The sequence below is a fragment of the Chlamydotis macqueenii genome, chromosome 2, assembly GCF_036417535.1.
Source record: "Chlamydotis macqueenii isolate bChlMac1 chromosome 2, bChlMac1.mat, whole genome shotgun sequence".
Lineage (NCBI taxonomy): Eukaryota > Metazoa > Chordata > Aves > Otidiformes > Otididae > Chlamydotis > Chlamydotis macqueenii.
The window spans coordinates 68,716,612-68,742,153 of NC_141557.1; the positions used below are offsets into that span (position 1 = coordinate 68,716,612).

The 25,542-nt window shown below is 40.4% G+C and overlaps 1 protein-coding gene across 5 annotated transcripts in view; it reads left to right on the plus strand.

Annotated features, from left to right (window-relative positions):
- Positions 1–3,088: 3,088 nt before the first annotated feature.
- Positions 3,089–25,542, plus strand: part of CAP2 (cyclase associated actin cytoskeleton regulatory protein 2) — a 69,291-nt gene continuing 46,837 nt past the window's right edge. The window contains exons 1-5 of one of the 5 annotated variants that reach the window (XM_086740189.1): positions 3,089–3,324; positions 3,988–4,121; positions 9,331–9,440; positions 14,607–14,731; positions 18,385–18,485. In XM_086740189.1, coding sequence (XP_086596315.1) covers positions 14,608–14,731; positions 18,385–18,485 — 225 coding nt within the window. In that variant the 5' untranslated portion in view covers positions 3,089–3,324; positions 3,988–4,121; positions 9,331–9,440; position 14,607. The remainder of the gene's footprint in view (positions 3,325–3,987; positions 4,122–9,330; positions 9,441–14,606; positions 14,732–18,384; positions 18,486–25,542) is intronic. The other 4 variants (XM_086740191.1, XM_086740188.1, XM_086740190.1 and 1 more) reach the window with 4 other exon arrangements.

The window sequence follows — 25,542 nt, forward strand, 5'->3', positions numbered from 1 at the left end:
CAAATCTAGCAAGTCACACTAGCACGATTTTCACATGATATTCCATTTTATTTTCACAATAAGTGCTTGTGCAATTTTAATTCATATTAATATTTTCTGCATTGCCTCAGCAAAGATAGATTTCAAGAATCAAGGAAATGAGCGACAATATTTGTGGTTTTCTCCAAACCCAATTATGAATATTTAGATGCAACTTATATCAATAGGGAAATTTTACAATCACATAAATTGAAAGTCCATTTTCAATATACACTGGGAAGGAAAGCATGAACATTTTCAACAGTTTTCTTCCGTGAAAAAACATATATGCAAATAAAAGATGCACCAGAGTATTTTCTTCTAAGTAGGTTAGACAATGCTGTCAATCTATAGAGATTTTGATAGCCTATCTCTACAGCCTCTGACGTGTAACTTGGGATCCCTGCAGAACTTTAGAAATACATCTTGTATAAAAGGGAATAAAACATGCCAGCCTTGGCACAGATTGTCTGCAGCACCAAACTCAAAAAGTAAAGTGAAAAAAAATTATAAAGTTACACTGCACTCTATATCTTAATTGGGTAACTTCCCACAAGAGGGCTAATAGTGCATTTCTTGCATAAAAAGAGCTCCTTATAATTTCAGGAGGACTATAGCGTAAATTAATTTGTAGTGGTTTTTTTTTAACGTTTTGATCCTGAAGTTGGTGACTCTGTCTCCACTAAAACAAGTATACAAATAAAAACCTTTAACTTTTAATGTTGCAGTTACTGGCATCAATGTACTTTCTGCACACAAATCTAAGCCAATATATGAACGTTAGACTGAGGGCAAAGTACTCAGCCCCAAAGTCTGATCTTCCTGTCATTCCTTGCTCAGTGTTTCACTTGATGTAAATGCCAAGCAGTTTCAAATAGTTTCTATTTATTGCTGTCCAAGCCTTCCCTTCCCTTGATGGGATGAAACAATAGTAAGTCATCTAATCAATATTTTTGCACATACAGTATTTTGCAAAGTCCAAGATTCACACATCTCTCATTCTTTTCTTCTCTTTAGGGGGCTGTTGCTCAACCTGAGTTAATAACTACAAAATTCTTTATAGAACTACCTTTTAAGAGGACCTTTATTTATATAGAAACCCCGAAGGCTCTCTTCTCTAATGTTTTCAGGTGCTACATCTTACATCTTTGCTTGCTGCTAGGTTTCCTCTGTATTATGAGACCACTTTACAATTACTGAATCTTCCCTTTTTCCCTTCTTACTAGATTTATACTTCTTCTTGTTCCCTTTACCTTAGTCTTAGCCTTTTAAGTTTGCCTTCTTTCCTGGAGAAGAGAAGAAAGAACTTGTTTGTTTTGTGAAGAAATCATTAGAAGTCGGGAGTGAAGACGTGTTACAGGGAACTTGGTTTAGACATGTAGGGCATCTGCTAGTTTGGTAGCCTCAGAAGATCTCCCATGGAAAGGAAACGCCCAATGCTTTTTCTCTCTTTTCCGTGTGCCTGTGATGTAAAAGGCTGATGTGGAGTGCTTGACTGTACTCTTACAGTAAGAGCTTGTAAAACTTTTCATAAGTTAACTACATTACATTTTTCTCAAATTAAGTTGACATTCTACAGATATTCAATCGCATTTATCATGCTAAACTTTCCACTTATCATGCTGACACTGCACAGGTGTCAGGATTTTTTTTTTCTCTCTGAGTTGTGTGGAATATGGACCTTGAGCTTTAATCTAAATGTACGAGCTTCACAGCTTCTTAATCCTTTTGGGTTTTCTTTCCAGAAAGAGATCTTCTGGGCTTGCTTCTCACTTCTCTGAAGTAGTTTCTGTGTTCTATACATTTTTGCAATCAGATCTTCAATTCCATACTACTTTTTTTTCCCTTTTGGAAGGTCTGGCAAGGCCCTCTGGTTTAAAACCTGTGCTGTTCTGTTGATTTCATCTAGCTATTTATACATGCCAAGGAGAAGTAGTTCTTTTCACTGCATACAGGAAACTGTGACACTTTAAAAAAAATTTTCGATGTCTGCAGTAGTGAGTTTGGATCCCAGACGGATTCTTGCAGTCAGCTTGCTTTGTTTAAAGCTGTCTTTAGGCATGTGAGGTCTATAAGCTACTGCTAGCTATGGCATCCTTGTTAAAATAGGACTTTCCTCAGCCCTCATTTAACTGCTGTACAATTATAACAAATTCTTGTGTTCCATATTTTATACTGTTGTCAAACCATCAGAAATTAAACACAAAGTCTTCTAAAATAAGCTATATGTTTGATAGGGAAAAGGGCTACTGATTTTCACACAACCACATGGCTGACTTGAAAAATACATGTGGTCTTTTTTACTGTCACTAAGTAAGGAATAATTTTTACATTCAAGAGCAAATTGTTCCTTTAAAGGCTGTGACTTCATGGTCTTCTCCCAAGACCTCTCTGCAGAAAGCCAGGCCATATGATACTTTGAGGCGACGCAGATCTCAAGGGGATGATCAGATGCCCCTTGCGACCACGTGGTGATAAGCACCGCAAAATTGCAAAACACGCGTGCTCCCATTTGGCAAGGGCTAGCGCAAAGCCCGTAGAGCCTGGCAAACGAGGCCTGGGCATGAGGGTTGCCTACTGGGAGAAGTCCTGATTTCATAGCTGTACTGAAGGAAGATGGTAACCATGCTGTGGGCCCAGCTACAGCAGTGCTTGGGCTGCTACAGTTCAGTCCGTCTCGGAGCAGGCAATGAACGACCTCGGTGTACGTGGGGCTGCCCTCAGCCTCCCCTGCCACGCCAGGGGTCTGCCGGTTTCCACACCTGTCGTTTCCCAGCGTGGGTCAGGCCTGCATGGCGTGGGGTGCTCGCTTCCCGCTCACCTGAGCTGTGCCCGATGGGCAAGCGGGGCCACCAGGCCTGTGGCCACGGGTGTCCCTACCCGAGGTGGCCAGGCTCTCCCCTGCTCCTCCAGGATGCTCCACCACGGCCATTTCCTCGCAAGCTCCGAGCCGCCGCCCAGAGACACCTCTCCCTCTCTCTCCATTTTCACACTCCACCCACTTTTTGCTTTCTTTCTCCATCTCTGCCACCGTCTCTCTCTCTTTCTGGACTTGTCTTTATTTGGCACTCCCGGAAGCCGCTGGGCATTTCTCTCCCTGCCTGCCCGGGCAGCTGATGTGACTGACTGACACCGGCTCCCGCTGAGGAGGAGGAGGAGGAGAAGGAGGAGGAGGAGGAGGAGGGAGAGCAGCAGCGGCGAGGCGAGGGAGGGGGGAGCGAGTGACCGGCCACGGATTTTCATTGCAGAGAGGAGGGGAGGATAAAAAAAAAAAAAAAAAAAAGGCGACACGGGTCATCAAAACAGGTAACTCAAGAGCGGGGAGGGGCGGGATGCGGGGAGCGGCCCGACCCCCCTCGGCCGCGGGCAGGCCGGGGCGGGCCCGGCGCGGGGCCGTGGCAGTGGGGTGCGCTCCCGCCGGCGGTGGGGCGGAGGGGGCTGGCGGCCGGGGCGTCGGCGGCAGCGGCGGACATCTTGGGGAGGGGGTGGCTAGCGATGAGGGGACGCTTTCGGGCCGGGGCTGGGGGCTGCGGCGAAATGCGTGGTGGAGCGGCCAGTGCCCTGGGCGCTATCTGGGTCAGGGCCCGGCGGGCGCGGCTCTGCTGAGGGCCTGGGCCTCGGGGTGCCCCTCGCTGTACCGCACGGCTTCCCCCCGCTGTCACCTGCGCCGGGCTGCGCACGGCAGGCCTCTCCCCCCCCCCCGCCCCCCCCAGGTGATCAGTGCAAAGAGCCACGGGGAGCGGTGGGTGGAAAACCCGAGCTAAATACCGCAGCAGATGGGGGATCCTCTGTGAGGCCGACCCCGGACCTCCTCCGCCCAGGCCGCGGTCAGCGCCGGCGGCAGCCGCGAAGGACTCCCGAGAGCTGCTTTCGGCTGTGCCCCAACACCCCCCCCTCCGCCTTCCCCGGAATCCCGGCAGCCCAGCTTTCCGACAGGTTGTTAAAAATGCCCTCCGCTTGTTTATGCAGACCTGACTCTGTCAAGCGATGCCAGTCTTGAACTCTCTTAATCAGCGTAAGATGATCTAATTTTGAGGGAGGCAGCTGTGGTGCTGGTGGGGAGCTGGGCTCCGGGCCCTTGTTCCCCACCCTCGGAGCCAGAGGTATGTATGTGTTGGGGGTGACTAAACAGCCCACAGGTTTAGCCCAGAGTAAAGGGTTAAACAGCATCTCAGGGTGAGAGGTCTGAAGACAGGATCTTTACCTTTGTCTAAAAATATGCAAGGGATTCTGCAAATACAAGACGGCGTTCAGAGGGGGCGGGAGGAAGGCAGAAATGAAGAGCTGTGAAGCTGAAATGCTGCATTTTGCAATAACCTGACATCTGAAAGGAATGCTCCCCCAGAGACGCAGCCAGCACAAAGCTGAGAACTTGTCATGACCCCACCTGAAAATGTGAAATCTGTCCTTTGCTTCAAGGATTGCTATAGATCTGTTTATTAGCATTATAGGATCAACAGTGAGGATTTTTATGAAGTAAAATTCAGATTTCATAATGCATAGGGGCAGTCTTAAAGACCATCTGGGGAAGAAAGCTTTCTTTATATGCATTACCTAAATATAGTTGTTTTCCAGTGATGGAAAATGTTTTCAGAAAAAAAAACCTACATGGAGGCCAGTCCATTAGGAAATAGTTGGAAGGAGTCTGTTTAGCAGGAGGACAGGGTAGGATCAATACTGCTAATTTTTATTAATTTGTTTCTAGGCCAGGCAAAAGCCACTGTGGTTCATGGACTAACATGTTTCATTGTTCTGTGAAACTGTAGTCAGGAAACTAGTCCTACTTCAGAAATGTAACTTTAAAATTTATTTAGAATAGCAAAGTGGTAGATAGAATAAGTTGAGACTCAATACAGTACTCTGAAAGCTGGCCTTTTAAGAGATTACTGTGAGTCGGAGATCCTAATTTTATGCAAATGTTATCCTAGCATTTCCTTTTAATTACTTATGCAAATGGTAATAAACTTTTTTCTGATTCTATACATTTTCAGCACAAGGATTTCATAACACTGTTTGATTCTGTTTTGAGCAAGTTTGCACAAGAACAAAGGCAATCCACCTTCTGTAGCAAAGCCAGGCACATACAATGGTATGGCCCTTTTCGGTCTTGGGCATAACAAAAATGCTGGTCTTCAGAATATTTTTATGATTCATTTGCGTCTTCCCCCTCAAACAAATGTTGCTCAGATGTGGAAGGTGGACAGGCACAACTCCAAATGTAATGAATAAAATACATTTTCTCAATTAAATAAAAATGAAGAGGATGTGCATTATTTACTATTACAGTAGAACCAACATATGACATGTTCTCGTTATTCTTTGTCAGCTATGGTGCTCGCTTCAGTGGAGAAAAAGGCTTCTTGATATACCGTAAGGAGTAAGGGTACAAAGATCAGATATATTAACACCCCCATCATTAGTTTTTCTAATCCCAGTGTATAATTTTTATTAACCATTTAAAATACATTGGGGACTCTAAGTTATGCTAAAAAAAAAAATTAAAATTCACCTAGGACTAAAATTAATGGGACTGTGAACTAGCAGATATTGGAAAAGACGCAGAGTGCAGCAAGGAGGGCTGGAAACCAGACAAATGGTGTTCACCTCCCAGCTCTGACATTGTCTTGCAATGTTACCTGGAGCAAGTCAGATGATCTTCCCATGTTTCAATCTGTGGCCTGTCAGCAACAATAACATTGCAAGAGGTTTGAGCTTTAGAGAGAAAAATGGTGAACTGATATTCTTTGCAGTTCTGTACGAGTTTTAACATCATGTGCAACAGCAGCTAACTCAGTAATTGCAGTTGCTGCCTGCTAGAACATCTGACTACATGAAAGAGAACATTCTTTAGTTATCATGCTTATTGGGGCAAAAACAAAGAAACACCTACAATAAATCAGGTGTAACTTAACTGCAGTTATTCAGACAGCTGCTATTATGAACTGGTTAAAAGATTTTGCTTGATTAAGCACCTCTAATAGATATAAATAATTTTAATCCTGTCTCTAAAATTTTAAGTGCACCTTTTGCAACAGGATGAGCAATTGGGAAATTGTCATTTTCCTGAGGCACAGAGTCAGCTCCAGTTGCTCGCATATTTTTGAAAAATCAGTAGTTTTGGCAGATGTGGTTTACTGACTCTTCAAATAAGAAGTGCTTTGAACTCTAAAGCTCAGCCATTCTTCAAGAATGTCACCTTTAGAACTACACCGGAATGTCAACACCTTTACTAAGCAGCATGCATTGAAATGACAAAAGCATGCATAAGCACAGCTGCATTTATGGCAGAGATTATGCTGATTCAGCTAGTTCAGCAAGGGTATGTACGGGTTTAGGGGTTTCTTAAACCTCTGTGATCTTTGTCACCATGTTAGCAAGACTTTATGGCATAGGCATGGCCGTGGTCCATATGTATACTGGCTACTGGTGTCTTCATTTCACATGTAAGGTATGTATGTAAGGTATTCTGATTATATCAAATTTCAGGGACTTTTTGTTACTGAAGAAGGTCCCATTGAGACTACTTTCCTGAGTATATGCTAATGGAAATTGCTCTGTCTGACCCACAATTTTTCAGAGAATAGCAGGCTAAAGAAATTGCTTGTAAAATTTAAAATACCAGTAGTAGTATCCTGGGAATCAAAGGCTTAATGCTTTTGTAGCATATATTAAAAAAAAAAAACAACAGGCAAATGCTGAAGTACATAATTGAATAGTGTGGTATTTTTCTAAGAAGACATGCTCAGATCCTATGCATTAAAGTTGTGGTTTTGTGTTAGTTTAAATACTTAATTAATTGCATTTTGGAAGGTATGTAAAGTTATTTACATTTCCTTGTGTAATCCATCCTTATTTAGAGAGAAGAAACAGCAGAATAATTCACCTAACTGCTCTGGGTCCTCTAAAGCAACCGTTGCAGAAAAGGCTAAGTTTACAAGCATCTAGGGTGGATCCAGTTTGATCTTTCTGTGCTTGATGATACCTCACACTGAAACAGAGGAGGGTTAAATAGCCACATGTCTCAGATCTTGTAAGTGAGCAAGGTTCCACGGATTGTCGTTAAAACTCAGGACCTCTTAGTAGTAACCAGGTTATAGCAGGAAATAGAAAGGTCTTTTTTAGTAGCAGGTGGCCCATTTCATCCTGAATCAGAAGCAAAGGCACAACCCATTGCAATGCTAGCATTATTGCAGAGGCAATGGGCCGAATTTTGGAATGGGAGGTGGGCAGTGGCCTTGAGTTTTTGTGATCAATAAAGATCACAAAGGAGCTAGAGGGCAAAGGGAGTACTCAAATCGCAAAAAGTTTCCTTCAGCCCTCCTGGCTGCTGCCATGCTGGAAGAAGGGCCACAGGCTGCAGGCTGAGCAGGGCAGCTGCGATGAGCCTGAGACCAACAGACACAGAGTACAGAGATCATAATTGCAGCAGGAGGTTCTGGTAAGAGCAAGAACGCTAGCTAACTTGGCTGAAATCAAGCCCAACTATTCAGGCTTTGGCATAATAAGGATATGCATGTGAAGTGGGATGTGGAAGTGTTGTGCAAGGCCACCCTCACAGCAAACAAAATAATTACTAACCTTGGTACTGAATAACTACAGTCTCTTCTGCAGGAGTAATTTCATAATTGTGTTTTTAGAGTTTGCAACACTATCTGTTTAGTTTTAGCTTTCCACTTTCGCCTTTCTCCTTTCACATCTCAGAAGTGCTGGAACACTCCATAAGGGTTTGTACTCTGCAGAGTTTACCCTTTTGAGCAGTGCAAATTCAATTTCGTTGGAACCGTAGCATAAAGAATCTTACTGTTCAGTTATTATGAACTGAACCGAAGCGCTTTCGTAAAATCAATGCCTGCATACGGTATTTTCTCAGTTCAGCAAAGCAGCCTGCTTACATACAGTAATTTGACTTGTGACAGGTAATTAAATGGCTTGTAAGGCCTTTATGATGCTTGATTACATGAAAAGCACCACACTAATACATAGTAAATGAGGTGGGTAAGAACGCTGTGTTTCTGTTGATTGGAGAGATACTAAAAATCTTACACTTCATTGGAGGGAGAGAAGAAAATAAAACCAAGACAAAAGACTATGAGCCATGGTGACATAAAAAGGGAGCATAAAAAGAATAGGAGAATGTTCTTAGAAACTGGGTTGCCTTGGTTATTTTAAGTCAATCATGCTTCACAGACTGTCAGGTCTTGGCTGCTTCAGTATATCATTAAATAACAAACTTGTTCTTTGTGATCACAAAATTGATAAGACAGTCAAAATTATTCAGCAAGGGATAGGAGCTCTGCACAGAATTTACATATAATTAGAAAGTGAACTGATATTCTAGGAGATACTAAGCACATACATGAACACATGACATATTTTAAAGAATTCTTATTAAATTGTCAGAAACCTAACCACAGTCCATGCTATTATTACATTGACTTGTAGACACACAGCTTGACATGTGCAGTTGCTCACCCATAATTACAGGACTAAACTGGGATGTGATAAGGAATCTAAAATGCACAACAGTCTTAGGGATATTTGTCAAAATAGGGATTGTTTTACAAAGCAGTTTTGTAATATTTTTTTAAATAGTAGGATACAAAAATGCTTCCATTCCTTTCCTGCATGTTTTTGTAGACAGCAGCCTTATCACTGGCAGAGGGAGAGAAGCAGAGGAAGAGCCAGAATACAAACAGAAAAGTATGCTTTGTGGTACCTACAGCATAAATCCAGACAAAGGAAAAAACTTAGGTTAAATGGAAGAGGTTCAACATGAACCTTCTTTTTCCTTTTCTACACAAATATCTCTTGCTTATAAAAAGTAACCCTTTAAAAACACACAGGGTATGCCAAAGAGAGAAGTCCACAGACAAGATAATTTAGGGAGCACATTAACACACAGTAACAGAGGACCATTTGTAGCATATCAGTGGTTTTGACACACACATTGAGCTATAGACAGAAATATTTTATGGTGAGTATACTAGAGCAAGCCAAGACTTCAAACCAACTTACCTGTCCAAGTGGCACACCCACCCACAAAAAGCAGAAGTCACACAGACATTTTGCCTGTCTGCTATTCTAGGTATAACACTTGTCCATTTTAACAAAAAAAAAAAAAAGGTTGTCAAAATTCTAATACTGTTAGATGTACGAGACTATATCTTTTACTAGGATTTAAAACAGTCTTTTTTTCTCTATAATTAGAAGAACATTGCTTCCAAAGGAGCTTGTAGCAGATCTAGGGGCAAAACAAGAAAGAAAGGTCACCAAAGGCTCTGATTTGAACCATGAATCATTCTCCTCACACAGGGCTTTACTGAGAGGTCTTCTGGTTTAATCCAACTTGACAACAGTTTGACAAGCCTCTGTTTACATTCCTCCCATACAGCTAATGGGAAACAAACCGCACACCATACAAGGTAATGTTTCTGCCTGTCTACCACCACACACTTTCTTCTAACCAATAGTCCCTTGCTCTGCATTCTCCACCCAAAATCTTTTATGGTAGTAACCCAAATAGCTTCAGGGACTCCTGGTTAGCCACTCAGCTGCTTCTGAGCTCTGCCTGGGAATGAGCAAACTCTGAGGCCCCCAGGCAGTGGGTTTTCATTGTCTGTACCAGAATGGGGTGCAGCAGGAATTTGGGTCTGATGCCAAAGGTGGCAGAAAGATTGCCCACTCAACACAGCTTGGTGTTGGTACCTTCGTTTGAATGGTGGTGTAGGAAAGCCAGCCATTACAGGCTCAAGCTGACTGTATTTTTTTCAGAAGTAAAGTGCCATAAGATGCTTTTGTAATTTGAGGAGATGTTCAGCCATGCGTACACATTTCCCCTCCCTTGATACATGTTGTAAAGAAGAACTCTTAAGGGACACAGTACTTTGGCTCTATAGAACGTTCATGACTGGCTCTCTGATAGTACCAGCTGGCAATCTAGGGTTTTGTATATTTTATTTCATATCTCAGTAGCAATTTATTAAAAGACTATGAGAGAAAGCGCAGTTGCAGGCTGCTATACTTTCAATAAGACTGTGATTTTCCAAGCAGTGTAGGAATGTTAGATACTATTAAAATGCCACATTGGTGCCTGTATTCTCTTTTAGGCATCCACCCTTTTTTGGCATAGAGAGGAAAAGCAAAATCTGACCTGTAGCATCTCAGATGATGAGCATGAGTGAACCTGGCTTGATTTTTGAGATGCTAGGTGAATTTGGAAGGACTGATACTTAGGGAAAAAATAAACAAATAAATGAACAAGTCGCTTGTTTTTCTTCTAAATGAAAAGAGTGCTAGGTAGTAAAACAAAGCATGGAACTTTATACTGTCTCTTGCTGATGTTCATCAGAATAATATTATAAATTACAGGATGGCACCATTCCTGTGTTCAAAACTGCCAGTTTTACATGCCTGATAGTCATCATATGTTTATTTTTTCCCCTTATGCTACCATACTGCTTTTTCCTGTGGGCCTGTTACAGCTTGTTCTTCTTGAGATAGAGCAATATGGTCGTCTGTCGTAAGTCGCGTACAATGATAACAGGAATACTACCTGAGTGTTTTGGCTTCCAGTTTGACTGCTGTTTGGGATGAGTATGTCAGGGAGTTTTAGTCTACAGACAAATGTTTTTTTTCCCCTTTGCTAATAGATAAATGGTGCTTTAAGACAGCTGTCAAAATGGGGGGAAAAGCAGTGTTCTCCCAAGGCCTGTCTGTAAAAAGAGAACTGCTTTTTGGTCTTCAGCATGCCTTGTTCTACCTGCTTTTGGCTTCACTTCTTTGGGGAAAGAAATGACAGATGGTATTATTACCACACGCCTTTAGCACTCCCAAAAAAAGATATCACTAACAGTAAACAGGGCAGATCTGTGGATCCTCCCTCTTATTTTTTTCTGCACAAGAGACAGTTAACAATGTCAACGTTTAAATGATTGTCAGTAGATGTGGGATAACACCTTCCCTGGCTCTTAGTTGACCTTCTTTTCAATGAAGCACAGGGTACTTCTCTGCCAAGAGAGCAACTGGATACAGGATTACATGGGAGTTGAAGCACTGTTGCTTTTAACTCCTCATAGCTGGCAGCATCAACTCTAGGAAAAAAATATATGATTAACCCCAATAATCCACTTCAAGATCAAAACTTTAATTAAAATCCTAGTAGAGATGAAATAGAGAATCTATCTTGATGTAAAAATGTGATTTATGGGAGTAGAAGCATCCCATAGATGTATTTACATCCTCTTTACTTTTCGTTAACACGCAAAGATTTTATTTGGCACTGTAAGTAGACCAGTCTTATTATTTATTTATAATATAAGCTCTGATGCTTTATTGCACAGCCAGTATCTTCACAGAGTCAAGCTGTACTGTTGGTGCTCTGACTTCTTTTGAGCTGCGGCTTTGTGGTGTCGGTTTGACCACGCAGGGTGCAGTGTGGAATGATAAGTAATCAGATGAACAGCTGAATATAGGCCAAGAAAATGCTGAAGGTTGTCATAATAGGAGCTGAATATGTGAATCCCTAAATATAGGCAAAGACGTCAAGGTTTAGATTGAGAACGGTTGGAGAGAGTTGTCATGCTGTTGCTCAGGGGAGCCATCACTTAAGAACAGTAACATCAATTCCAGTCTTGCTTGTAAGGTAGATACCTAGTTAATGGATGGTAAAGCGAAGTGTAGGTGTGAGGTTATTATATGTACAGCTGATTTGCTCTTGTAGTTTAATGGCAAAAGTATACTTGCACTTTACTCGTACGTGACAGGGATACCTGTGTGTATATTTACGTGCACACATACTTATAAGTATAGATACAAATACCCTGTAGTCATTAATATATACATACACAGATAAAAAGGTAGGTTCAGTGTAAACATAATGATTTGGGAGTTCTTAAGTGTAACTTTCCTTATAAAAACAATGAAAATCTGGTATCCCTAATTTTGGAGTAAAAATGGTTCGTACCACTATCTGAAAAGACTGTAACAATATATTACTCTGTGGTTGCCTCACTGGTGATCACTGCTTTTAGAAGAACAACATTGTAGTTCTCCAGCTTGTGGGAATAGATTAAAGTTTGAAGAATATAACGAGCAAAAGACTGTGTTGCAGTTGGAAAGTGTTGCATAAAAATGTCCATAGGGTTATTGAGTTGGATTATTCCCTTGAGCTTCTGACACTGTAATCCATATCTTTAGCATCTTACAGAGGGCAGTTTGTTGAGTAGAACATTACAAATCTGATCCAGCTCTGTTTGTTTGTGAGACGACTCAGACCTCCCAAGTGTGTGCAGTCAAATTGAGTTTCAGTCAAACAATTGGGTCCTTCCACAGGTAAAATCAGGATGAAGAGGCCAAAAAGTAGCAGGTCCTCCAAAGAAATTTGTGTGTGTCATCAAGGAGAATTTTAAGGCAGATGAACAAAAAACCCTACCAGACTGTATCTTCAAATAAACACAAACCAGAACTGTACTGGAAATGTACTTCAAAATACTGATGAAATGAGTTGACTGTTAGCATGCTGTGTTAGACCAGCCTAACTTTAGACTGGTTTGAAACACAACTTTTAAAACAGACCCACTTTAGGCTTTTATGTAGCAGGGTAAGATGTGAAAAGAATATGTCTATGAGATTTTTGAGGATTAATGGTGCTTTGTTTTAAGAAGAGGTTTAATAGTCTCACAAAAGTTTACACATTTCAGAATCTCTCCTGCTGAGACACTTGTTACCTTGCAAAAGTTTTTTTTTTTTAAATCACTGATTTTTCAACCAGAATAGTGTGCATTTTCAGTATAAGCAAAGAGAGACCCTCTGAATTTTGACAGTGTTTATAGGCACACTGTCTAATGTCATCTTCTTTTGGGGGTTTGCTTTTTTATTTAATGTAAATAGGAAAAACCCATAAACTCCAGACAAAACTTTCTCATGAGAATGGTTCTCCCAAGGGTTTCTCACTGTAAAATCTTCTACTTCACTTTTAGGTCAAACACAAACCTCATTATATTTATAGGGTAAAGTCTGAAGGTCCCACCTCATTTGACAGGCAGCATGACTCAGCACAAGAGCTCTGCGTGTGTTTCCACAGACCTAGTAGCTTATCTTCTCTCGCAGTTAGATTTTTAAAGTAAAAATACTATTATTATTCTTTTTATTCATAAGAAATATTTTTACTAATTTGTAAATCAAACCCCTTCTTTCCATGTTACTTTACTTTTTAATTAGAACATCTAGGCATTCTCCACTGGGTATGAGGACACTGAAATAGCATTGTGTGTTTTGGTTGCTAGTGTTGCATAGTATTGCACAGTTTATTGACATCTACTGTTATGCTTTGCTATTTCCAAAATACTAGCACTTTTAGACGGCTCTTCATTAGGAACTAATGCATTTACACCTATATTCCAGGTATGCCTCAGGTTTGTAGCCGGTCCCCCTCTTGCCCCTACTTCTGCACAACCCAGTGCTGAGCAGGGGATGCAGCCCAGTGTGGGAGCTGAGCTGGAACTGTTCACAAGGATCGTGTTCATCAAGAGCGTAGCTCACCCCTTCTCCTTACTGCAGGTCACTTAGCAGAATAAACCACTCACAAGCTTAAGTGAAGAACATGTACATTAAACTTATTATATTAAGTGATAGGGGATTTAAACATGGCTTAGTCTTTGCTTGTATAACCGTTTCCCAGTCTGAGGTGTGTTTAGCACCGTGTTTCCTGAGACATTGGCCAGTATTCAAAAATGTCAATGCCTACACTTCCTCACATGTAAGAAAGCAGATAATGACATTGCGGGGACAGAAAGTGATGTGTGAGTTGTTAAAAATGTAACTTAATTTCTATTTCATTTTAAATCAAAAGCATTGTAGCAGTACTGCACAGGCAGGCCCCGGGATTTTTTTTATTTCCAAAGGTTAATAAGTGCTTGATTTAAAAAGCTTGGAAAACACTGATTCACATCAAGTACTTTCATAGGAAAAAGAAAAAAAGAAGTGATGAGAAATAATATCAGAAGAATAAACAGAAGACCTTCTTGGCTTCTTGTGTAGCCTTCAACAGAGTGGCTGATTCTTATGACAAAGCGTAAAAGACCGAGGCAAATTTCAGAATGTACTTTTTCAGAAATCGGGAGGTATACATTTACAGTCTGGCTTTCAGTCAGGTATTAACTGGGTCTGTATTTTTGCCTCTCTAAATGGCTGATGCAAATCATTGTAGGCATAAGTTTTTACTAATTCCGTTTATAAATATTTCAGTCATTTCAGTATCTGATTGAGAGCATACACATGTATTTGTCATAAATTGTCCACATACAGACTGTCCAAAGCTATGATAGCTGTAGTCTGAATCTGCTGTTTGCAATGAAAAACCAGAGCTGTGTACTGATCGTATTCCCTGTTGACAAAGAAGCAAGTTACTGTATGTCAGCTGCTTCACTGCAACTGCTGTCCAAAAAGACAATACTTTAAAAATACGAGTTTTACCATAAATGCTGGTAAAAGATACAGCCACAAGGTGAACAGAACTGTAACATGAAGTAAACCATGGGCTTTACTCAGAGAAGTCTAACACTGTTTCTACACGTAATGATTTTTTTCAGAATGGCAGAGACTCATGATTTGATGGAGAGACTGGAGAAAGCAGTGACTCGACTTGAATCATTATTTTCAGATTCACACAGATCTGGCGGAATGGAGTGTGATGCCATCAATGGAGTCAATGGAAGTAAGTCTGTTTTTTTGAAGTACCATCTCTCTGTTACTGAAAAATTGCAAGTAGCGCACATGTTTGTCTTCTAAGGAGGAGTGCGATCCTATCCCTTATGAATTCTGTATCAAAAGAAAGTAGTATTTTTAAAAATTAATTTAGAAATGTCATGTGATGCGCTTAGTCATATGCATAATTCTAAATTAATATAGTCTAGAAAATTCAGGATTTGAGTAGTCTCTTAAATATACTATTCATATTTCAAGCTTTATCACTCTTTCCATCTTAGCATTTATATTGTTGTAGATAACTCACCAGGTGAAAATGTCTGGTTGAGCCCACTTAGCAGATGAAATGAGACATCTCCAAAATTTACAGCATAAATATTCCTAAAGAAATCAGCAATATAAATATTGAGTTTATTTGACAACTCTCTGAACTTCACAGTGCAGACCTATTTCATTTAATTGTTTAATATCCGTAATCAAATATGAGTTTGTTCACAAGGATTTGCTCACTAAAAGCTGCCACAGATCTGTGGCCTTACATTGTTATCTCTTCAGCTCTCCCTTCTCAAGTGGATCTCCAAAGCACTACATTGGAGAATACACCTAAGAGTCTATCTTAATTTAGTCACATGGTATCACCAAATCATATTTTTTCATTCTTTTATTTTTCTGTTGTTCCTGAATTTTACAGGGTAAATAACCTTATAAATGTGGCCGTTCTAATGTTAATTGAATAGAGGTGCCCTTTTCTTTCTCCAGAGCTTGTTTTTTTCGCCCAGAACCACAACGTATATCCCTTTATTAGCTTCATGTCCTTTGCTTTCTGTATTCCTTGGCCCTTTCCTGCGTTCTCCAGAGAAGAGCACATCCCAGCATGGACTCGGTTGCTGTACAGAAGCTGCAGAACAAGCAGAAAGTTTACAAAGAAAGTCTATGTCAGCTGCTTTATTGTCCCCATATGCCAGCCCTTACCCAACAACACATGTGAGGGACCTTCCCAGCAGTCATGTGTGCCGTGGGCCTACCCACTGGCAGCTGCTGTGGAGCAGCTGACTGAAAGCAGCGTGTTTCTGTGGCAGGGTGGGAGCATCTTGCAGCAGGCTTCCATAGCAGATGAGTTAGCCTGTCAGAGTAAGCTTCAGTAATAAAATATGTACAGTCCAGAGGAAACATAGACAGCTAGTAAACTGTAGCAAAGTCATGGAGAAAAACAATCCATGTACAAACTGACAAATAAATCAATCACTACTAGGAAATCTAAATTTTCAAAAATTCCAGGCTTCAATCCTATAATGAATCCATTTAGGTGAATCTCTGCACTAATCCAGAGCTCATTATTGGAGAACCAGGGCTGCTTTCAGAAGAGGAGATGAGCTTACCTTGTGAGATACTTCCATGAAAATGGCTATATCCTTGGCCTAACGTAAGAGCTCAGGCAGGTGAACAGATTTGCTCCGCAGGGAAGCAGAGCCTTACCACCCCAGCAGATCCCTAGAAGAAACCAACTGACAAATCTTTTTGGAGTGAGATTATAAAACACACACACTGGGAGAATGCAGTAAGAAGCTGTGATGAGCAGCACCATGAGGCACTTGCCAGCCTGCACCACGTCTCCAGGCAGAGCTGTTCTCACACAGGGTCTCAGGAATTAGTTTTTGCTGATGCAGTTAAGAAAGACTACCAATTCTTCAGTTTGGGCAAGTGATACACATACAGTGCCACAAACATCATTCTTTATGCCTGTGTTACTGTGCTGCTGTAGAGGTTCACATAACCTCCACAGCAGGTGCAGAATCGACAGTCTTACAGAACAGGTCTCTTTTTCTTTTTCTCCTTTAAAAGTGACACTCAGCCAGAGTGCAACCTTTTTTAAGTCACTAGTGGAATCGGAGATATATTACTTTCTTCTGCCATGACCCCCTGCCCTAAAAGACCATTCCATAATTAAAATTATTACAACAAATAACATTGACTTTTCAATTAATACTTTTTCAGAAACAACAAAATAACGAGGAGGATGGGAGAACCGTACCTTTACTGTTTTCCTAAATGGCATTACAACAGCAGGATTGCAAACAAATCATTCAATTGCTCTGCACAGCCCACAGCATATTCTAGTAAATGCTCCTGGGAGTTAGCTGTATTGAATAGTAAAAAATAGCGTAGCTGCTTTCTAGTTTTGCATAGGACAATTGCCATTTGGTGAACTGGTATTTAAAACTCTGCTCTAAAGTAAAAGGTTACAATGACTCTCTTGGAGACATACACAGATTGTGACAAAATATAAATGGGCTTTGGAAAGCATCTCCACAACTAAAACCTTTTGTACACTGGCTCATTTGAGGGTTTACACACAAACACTTAATATGGAAGAAAGCCCAGAAATTCCTCAGAATTAAAGGTGAGTGACATCGAGAGAACAAAAGGAGCCTTGAAATCCCACCTAGCTGCCTAACTACATTTTTTTTTCACACAGGCCATTGCAAACTCTCATTGCCAGAGTCTTTCTTCTTTTTTTTTTTTTCTGTCAAGGAGCCAGATGACTCTTGTGGAATAAAGAGGGCTTTCAAGATTATGAATTTGGACACAATTGTCATATAGTGCCAAAAGGTTAAAGCAAACTCTCTGGGGAAAGCCTGGTACCTCTTCAGAGCAATCTTCAGGCTTCATTAATGAGGGAGAGAGGCTGGGAAGAATTTTAACCTTGGTCTCTCAGATCCTACAGATGCCATAAATTCACATGTGCGTCGCTCATGCTGGACCTGGCAGAGGTTCTGAGGCATAGAATAGACATGAGGATATGTCAGGGAGTAAAGAGAGGGCTGGAAAGCATCCAAGGAAAGATTAGTTTTGCTTTCTTAAAAGGTACCACATAAAGCCATTTAGAAGCCAAGTGCATAAGAAACTGAGTCTCATCTGCATTTTCCGATTGTCTACTTTATTGGGAAACTGCTCTGTATACCATATAGAAAACAGCATTTTTTATTCCTCTGTTAGAATGTATAGCGTATATGTAGTCAACGGGATGTGTGTTATCTGCAAGACTTGTTTGAGCGTTCTTTATCCAGTGACACTTTTGCAAGGTCAGACAACAAAATCAGGAGATTACAAAGCCACATCTCACTGCATAAATCCACTGTCAACAGATTCTAAAGACTTTATCTTACAGAAAATTTAATTGCTTGCTATCAAGAGCCACCAAACAATACAAAGATCTTCAGGAATGGGTCGGTGGTATAAAAATAGTTTTTCAGTACAGTGCAGACTCTTTTTAGGGGTTAATATTTGCTTTATGTACAACAGTAGATCTTTGTGAAGACAATCATGCTTATCAGGCTACTAGGTCTTTGAAGGGCTGAGAAATGTTTATTTTAGCACCTGTTATTTTAAGACAAAAGAGGCTTCCTACTACATTATACAGAGTAAATTATCTTCACGTTCCTAGCCAAGTTCTACCAAGAACACTTTTTTTTTCCTTCTAGCTAGAAAAAAACCATTATACACCCTTTTTCACTGATTTCACAAATCAATGAGTACAGCAGAAATTAAGTCACAGCAATTTCCCCTGTTTCTATGGTATTTCTCCTCCATCTGCTACAAAGGAATGTCCTACCCATCATGTACTTTATGAACCCATTATGATGGAATGCTCTTCTTCTATAGGCATAGCACCATATGTTGAAGCCTTTGATAGGCTGCTGAATGGAAGTGTTGCTGAGTTTCTCAGGTACAGCAAGATTCTTGAAGGAGATGTGAAGACACATGTGAGTATTTGCTCAAATTTTCTCCCCATGATATATGCATACAGGTCTTGGGATCTGTGTGATCAGCCTTGATAGCTGAGTAGAGGAGAATCTTGATAGCCGTACTGTGAATTATGAGTTCTTGTAGTAGTAATAACCTGGCGTAACACTCTGAGGATAGTTGGTTCAGGAAGGGCAAAAGGCTGTAGGGATTTATAAGAAGAGACTGCTCCTCTTCTACAAGACCAAAAGTTGAAGACCATAGTATGCAAAATACATAAATATTCTCAGTCACAAGGAATTTGAATTGTCCAGTTGGCTGCTAAGCCCTTTGCAGGACAGAAACACAGTTGAGAACTCCAGGAGTCAACAAATGAGCAGCAAACAATAGATGGGTCCAAGCAGTGATGACTTCTTGTGGTTGTCTTCTAAGCATGTGTATCATCATTTCAATTAATGTACAGATTTTGTTCTTTTGATTGTTTGTTTTTATTACTCACATCTGTTTCATTTGGAATAACATGAGTATGTCAGACATTTAAATGACCCTTTTTACCACATATGTCATAGCAAGGAAATACTATGCTATCATTTTAATGATTAAATTACTTTGTAACCTTATAATATCTTGTGATCAGAGCTTGTTTGTTTAATTTTATTTTTTAAGCCTGCCTTCTGTAAAACTGGTGGTGATAGAGTGACAAAGGATGGACACATCTTAGCAACAGCTTACCAATATAGATTTTGCAAAATAACCACACACAAAAAAAGCCAGGGTCAGTTTGAGCTGGATCTGAAGGAGTGTGAAGCTTTTGACTTTTCCTAGTAGATCCATGCCATCAAGCCTTTCTCTGTGTGTACTTTTCCCAATTCATTGCAGTTGCTAGTCTACATAACAAACACTGTAGCCAGCAAAACACACAATCCTACAAGCTACTGGGATTTATGCTGCATGGCCAGCATAAATATTTTGCAAGACAGCCAAAGCAACTAGTCTACTCACAGAGCAAGAGCTCTGGGATTATTCAATGAACTGTGTTTTCTCTGTAGTGTTACATGTTCTTGTTGGTAGGGTAGAATTTCTGACCTAGTTAGGCCTAGAAAACTGGAGAGAGTAAGGAGACTGGGCGTTTCTAGAGGATCTTTCTGTTTCTAAGGAAATGCTGCACTTCCTTTTTATTTGAAAATGCCTTTTCACCTTAGCAGTTTAGAGTATAAACTACTATATGTATACTTTGTTCTTAAAAGAAATCAGGGAAAAATTAATAAACTGGGGAGAATTATCCACCTAGCTGAGCAGAGAATTGCTAGCTGGAAAGGATCTGTTTCAGCTTTGGTCATTACATTCATTAGACAGCATGTTTATGTTGCAGTTGATTTCTCAATGGACTAGATCTGAAAGATACAGAAATAGCCTTACTACCGACACTAAGCAGGGAAAAAAAGTTGTATTTAACATTCTAAATGACTAAAACCTTTTAATTTCCACTATCTGTAAATGTTTGAATCAATAAATGTATTAATTTATGCATTTGTCACTGTTTGATACTCATAATTGAGTCCATATAAAAGATTATTAATAATTTATCTGCCAAGTCTGTGGATAGTTCCTAGCATATTGTTGATGATAGTGTAATGCAAGCTGTGATAAGGAGTATTTGTTAGGACTATGAGATTAGACATAAACAACTTTCCCTTACATAAAGAAACCGGTGATTCTGATTGCAGCCTATTAAATATTCTGAAATCTTAGATTCTGAATTTACAACATGAAGCAGACTGTGGTTGCCTTATGCTCATGCTTATCACTGAAGCAACATCTGCGCTTTACCTTAACAAGTGAAACAAGGAGTATTTTTCTTCTGAGTGTCTTACAGACCATGTGTCCTCAGCATTATACTTGCAGCTGCTGTCTCTTTCACATAATGAGCTGAAGGGAAGGTTGTATTTTATTTCAAAAAACACCTGTTGCCTAGAAAAAACCCCACATACCTGACTGACCAGAATGGTAATATGAGAGAAAGAGAGACTTCATATTATGCTAAAGAAATGAGGGATTTAACGTGATGTGTTTTATGCTGATTGCTGTAAGGATCGTGTGGTTTGTGTTTCTGGCGAAAGGAAGAATACAGACGTAACTAATATCTGTTGGGGAGCCCCATTCCTATTTTTTCAGTGTGCTGTACTCTAGGTAGTCTATTGAAAGAGAAGGAAATAAGAAAGAGAAATAATAGCTAGCTCCTGGCTCTGTTAAATACAGCAGCACCGTGGATTTTACAAAGATTATTTTATCAAAGAGTAGTTCTGCTTGGACTTAATCTTGAGAGCAGCATGTTTCTCATACAAATTACAGTACATGCAGTGGTGGATCTCTGAGGTCAATAGCGTTAAAGAAACTAACCACTTCTTAAAAGACAGACAGAGAGAATGGCTAGAGATTTTACTTAGTCTGTTTAAATCAAATTATCCTAAACGGCTACGATGAGATCCTTTTCCTGTCCTGTCACTGTGGATAAATATATGGTGATTACAAGAATATTTCTATGAAATACAAAGTCCCCTACAGGCACAGATTTTATGAAACCACTTTCTGCTGTTCATGTCATAACTGTAGAGCACATGAAGTCAGTGAAAGGCTGAATGTGGCCAGGACTGCTGCCAACCAGCTGTCTTTGGCCTGACATACAAGTGTCTTGGAGGCTGTCACCAACTATTACAGGTTGTAACAGCCCTGAAACTGACTCACCATGTGTGCCAGCACTGAACCATTCTTCTGTCAGAATGAGGGAAATTCAAAAGCAGTGTAAAATAGACTGTGGGTCTACAGTGTAGGCAGTTCTCTTATGCCCAGCGGATAGGATAGCATTGGCTGATGGCCGCATCGCAGAAACATGAGTCCCATCACTGTTAGCCCAGATACATCCAATACTGCAGAAAATGTGCTGAAGATGACAAAGAGCTGCCTGTGGAAGACACAGTCTATTTTCAGATTGTGTCCCACTGAGGAAGCTGGTCATGTGGGTTTGATGGGCTCTTCACCCTGTCAAAGCAAAGCAGGCAAGATTTTAGAAGGCCAAGAAGTAGGTTTTTATGATGTATTTATTATGAACTTCTTCACATTGTTTTTGTTTACGTGATATCTCAAGTGGTGGAATACTTTGGCTTGAGTTTGAACAATGTACCAGATGAGACAAAATGATAAGAAGAGAATGTACTAGTTCTACAGGACAAGGACAGATAACGTAAAATTTCCATATTTTAGTATTTTATGTGGTACAGAGCAGAGCAGAATTACAGCCTTCCTGTCAAACACATAAACTAATACTTGCCTTTTTTAAATTGTTTATTTGTAAAAATCTTTTTAACCTCCCAACCCCACCAGTTGAAAGAACAGATTGTCTGAGTGATTCCGTTATGTTCCCTCTTCTCTCATCCAAGCTATTTAGATTGGAAAGGAAAACTATTGAAATATGGATGCCTTTTCCCTCCTCTCTTCCATCAACTTCCAGCTGCTGAAATGCAGAGTTCAGACCGACAACCAACTTGGAGCATTCAGAAATGAAAAGGCTGTTGGTTAGCTTTCTCCTTGTTGGGAGAGAGTTTAGATACAATTCATTACATGCATGACTACACGAGCAAGATAGCAGGAAGCAGCAACTCACAGCACGTTATCCAATCTGCAGGGGTTCTCTGTGTGTGTGCATAGATTTGTTACCATCATGAGCGAAGGAAGCAATGTTCACCCCACAAACATTGGTTGTATGCACATGCCCACAGAGTTTCTTTTCCTTATCTCTTCCATGAAAGCAATGACATTCTCCTCTCCTCCTCCCAGGCATAGTCCATGTGAATATCAACAGACAACTAAAAGCAGGAGGTATCTTTTATGTGGTATGTATGTGCTTTGCAAAGTGCCGCTCTGGTTTGGCCTATCACTGAAGTTAAAAAATCCTAGCTTCCTCATTTTTTTCCCAAAGAGTAGTTATAAAACATTAAATAGCTGTATCTTGTCTTTTCTTGTGAGATATGTTGACGAATTAGTCAATGACTTTCATAGCCCTGAACTTTGAACAGGATGTGCTGCTGTCTGTGATACACCAAAAACCACTTTTGCGCTTTATCTTACGTAATCTAAACACAGACTATCAAACCCATTATTTGACTGATTCCTCATTAACAAGGCAATTTGCTTACAGGGCAACAGAATGCACAAGTGTACTCTCGTGTTCATCTTTTGTGGCCAGAGGCTGTGCGGTTTTAGGCATTGTGTTGAAAGTTGAATTGGAGCTCAGAGAGGAGGATGATGTCAACATGCCCAAAGAGAAGCTCGCTGTCAGGCTGCCTTTGCATTTCTCTGATAGGTATTTTCTGCTACGTGAAATAAACATCAAACCAAATAGCTACCACAGGACTGGGAAAAAGAAAATACATAAAAAAGAATAAAAAGACAAACATTTTTTAGTAGCATACAAAATACATTCAGCTGAACGAAAGAGATTAAGTGTAGAAAACAGTACTGCTATCCACCAAAAGTTTAAAAAACCCAACAAATAATCATCAACCAAAAAAGCAACCTTGGAAATCTGTCAATATTGAAGTTGATGTTGAAATGCTAATTCAGCTATATTGCTCCCCCTGTATGTGTACTACAAGATACTTCATAACATAAGCAATAAAGAATGTTCTCTTTTATGTGACAAGGAAGATGGAAATGCAGTATACACAATGTAGCCAAGTGGCTAATCCAGTAAAAGTATCATTTTTAGGAGCTTTACAACTTTTGATAGCTCAGTTCCAAAGGACAACTTTATTTATGGCCTAGGGATTAGATCTGGCTTTCAAAACAAGCAGGGTTTATTGGGTCAGGTGCAGTGGTGTGCAGATGTGGTTCCACCTGTCTGACTGTAGGCCAACTGGTTGGGAATGAAGATGGCTCCTGAGCATGAAGAACCTGTCCACTGCGAGTCTAAACCACCACTCCCTGAAAGAGGAGGAGTTTTTCCATTAATTTTGATGGGAGCTGAATCAGGCTGTTAGTTTCCTGACATTGACATTGCTTTTCTTCTTATTTAAAAAGGCAAGGAAGAGGCAAAAGTCAAACAGACTCTGTTGAAAAATTCATGCCATGGTGGCCAGTACTGGGCATTTAGTTGTGTGTTGCTGGCACGAGAAATGTGCACCTGTAAATTTGGAGGGGTCGTGGTGGTGGTAATATATAATGAGAACGTTCCATATGGCATTCCCTCAGTCAGAAACATGAGAAATCAGAAGCACAAACGGTCAAGGCTGTCAACAGGTCTCCGTAACCTGTCTTCTTGGGGCTTCTTTGTACATGGAGTAGTTCCTGACTAAACCCGTAAGTAGCTGTGTTGATTTCAAAGTAGTGCAGTTGATCAGGGACCATTTTTTGGGGGTAAGGCTCTAAAACCGTTGGCTCCTAAAAGCAGAGATTATATCTGTATGTGATTACCCAGTACAATGGGATTTGCTGATTTCCAAAAGATGCCAGAAAAAAGGGATCAGAATTATTTGAGTGGGCAACTTTATATGCAATAGGAAACCCATCATGTTTGCCCAAGGAAATGTTAAAAGATAACTTGCTCATATGAAAAAATTCCAATAGCGAAGGACTCTTTAACTGACCCAATTCAGAATAATATCCAGTGTTCAGACTAGATTTAAGGGCCATGTTTTACCAATTCATTTAATTAATGATTGGAGCAATTAATCAAGGCATACATTATATTTTCAGCTATTTGAAGTCTAAATCAGGACTGATCATATGCTCTAGCTCATGCTAATTTTGCTATCCTCTAAAAATTTTTCATTGGAGCCCTTTAAGTGCAAACTTGAGTCTACTGACAGGAAACCTGGTTTTCTTTGTGGTTTTCTGGGAGGAGTAGTGTATAGACCTAGAGGCCTAAGTGACTCACAGGTTGAAAACCACTGCGTCAGCTTAAGCAAAAATCATAAGGTGATAAAATTACATGGCTAAATTAGCTACCTAAATGATAAACTAGCTTTAGGGTGTGGACCAGCGGCACTTACAGCCAGAAACAGAGTGTGAGAGTGTCTCCATGAGCCTGTCGCAAAGTCATGGCGTAGGACACTTCCCAGTGTAAAGCAGGGAGAAACTTATTAGGGAGGATTGGCGATGTGGAGATGGCACAGGTCCAGGGTCCCTGAGGAAGCCTTGATAAGGCAATCAGAGTTTTTACTTTTTTCTCTGATTCAAAGCAGTCCAGGATTGGGAGGGCAGAGGTGGCAGTCATCTCAGGCACTCAGCCTTGGAACAGTGAGGTCTGTGGTTCTTACAGCAGTAATTTCCAGTGAACCGCTGGCAAATTAAACTGTCTTGATCCAGCAGGAAAACCAAGATGGGAGCAGAGAGACAGTATCCCTGCTCTTGCCCTCAGCATGAATCTCTTGCAACTGAAAACTCTCAGTGCATGGCATCAGTGCTCATGGTTCGTATTTCTCTTGCAGAGAATTATAATTTTTCAAGTTGGAGTGGTAACATTAAAACCATTTATTTCAAGCTGAGAAATACATATCCATGAATGTTCTTTTTTAATTTTCTTTTTTTCTGTTTTGGGGGACACATCTCCTGTGCTTGACTGATGTCTTTTGTTGCTACAGACTATGAGCACGTCTTTTATTAATTTTCAGTCTCATTCTTTCTGAAAAGCACATGCACAGTCTTTTCGCTCACCCTGCCTCCCCATCCCTGACCTGCTTTTATTTTGCTAGTTTGTGGTTGCAACTGTTTTGAGTGTATAGAAATGCTGGGCTTGAAAACTGAGAAGGCTGTTCATTGTAGTCAGCAAAAAAAACCAAACAATGAGCTCAGAATCTGGCTCTTCAGTCAGTTTCTAGTAAAAAGGAGTTCAGTGAATAATGAGAATTAAGCCACAAGGGAAACCAATGCGCAGTTTGAATGTTGTTTTAAATAAGCTGGGAGTGCTGTCAGGAGTGATGAGGGTAGAATGTGGCCACAAATGTGTATTGCCTCTTTTTATCCAGTATGAATTGCATGATCAATATGGCCAGATTTCTGAATATTGAGGAGTCCATTAGG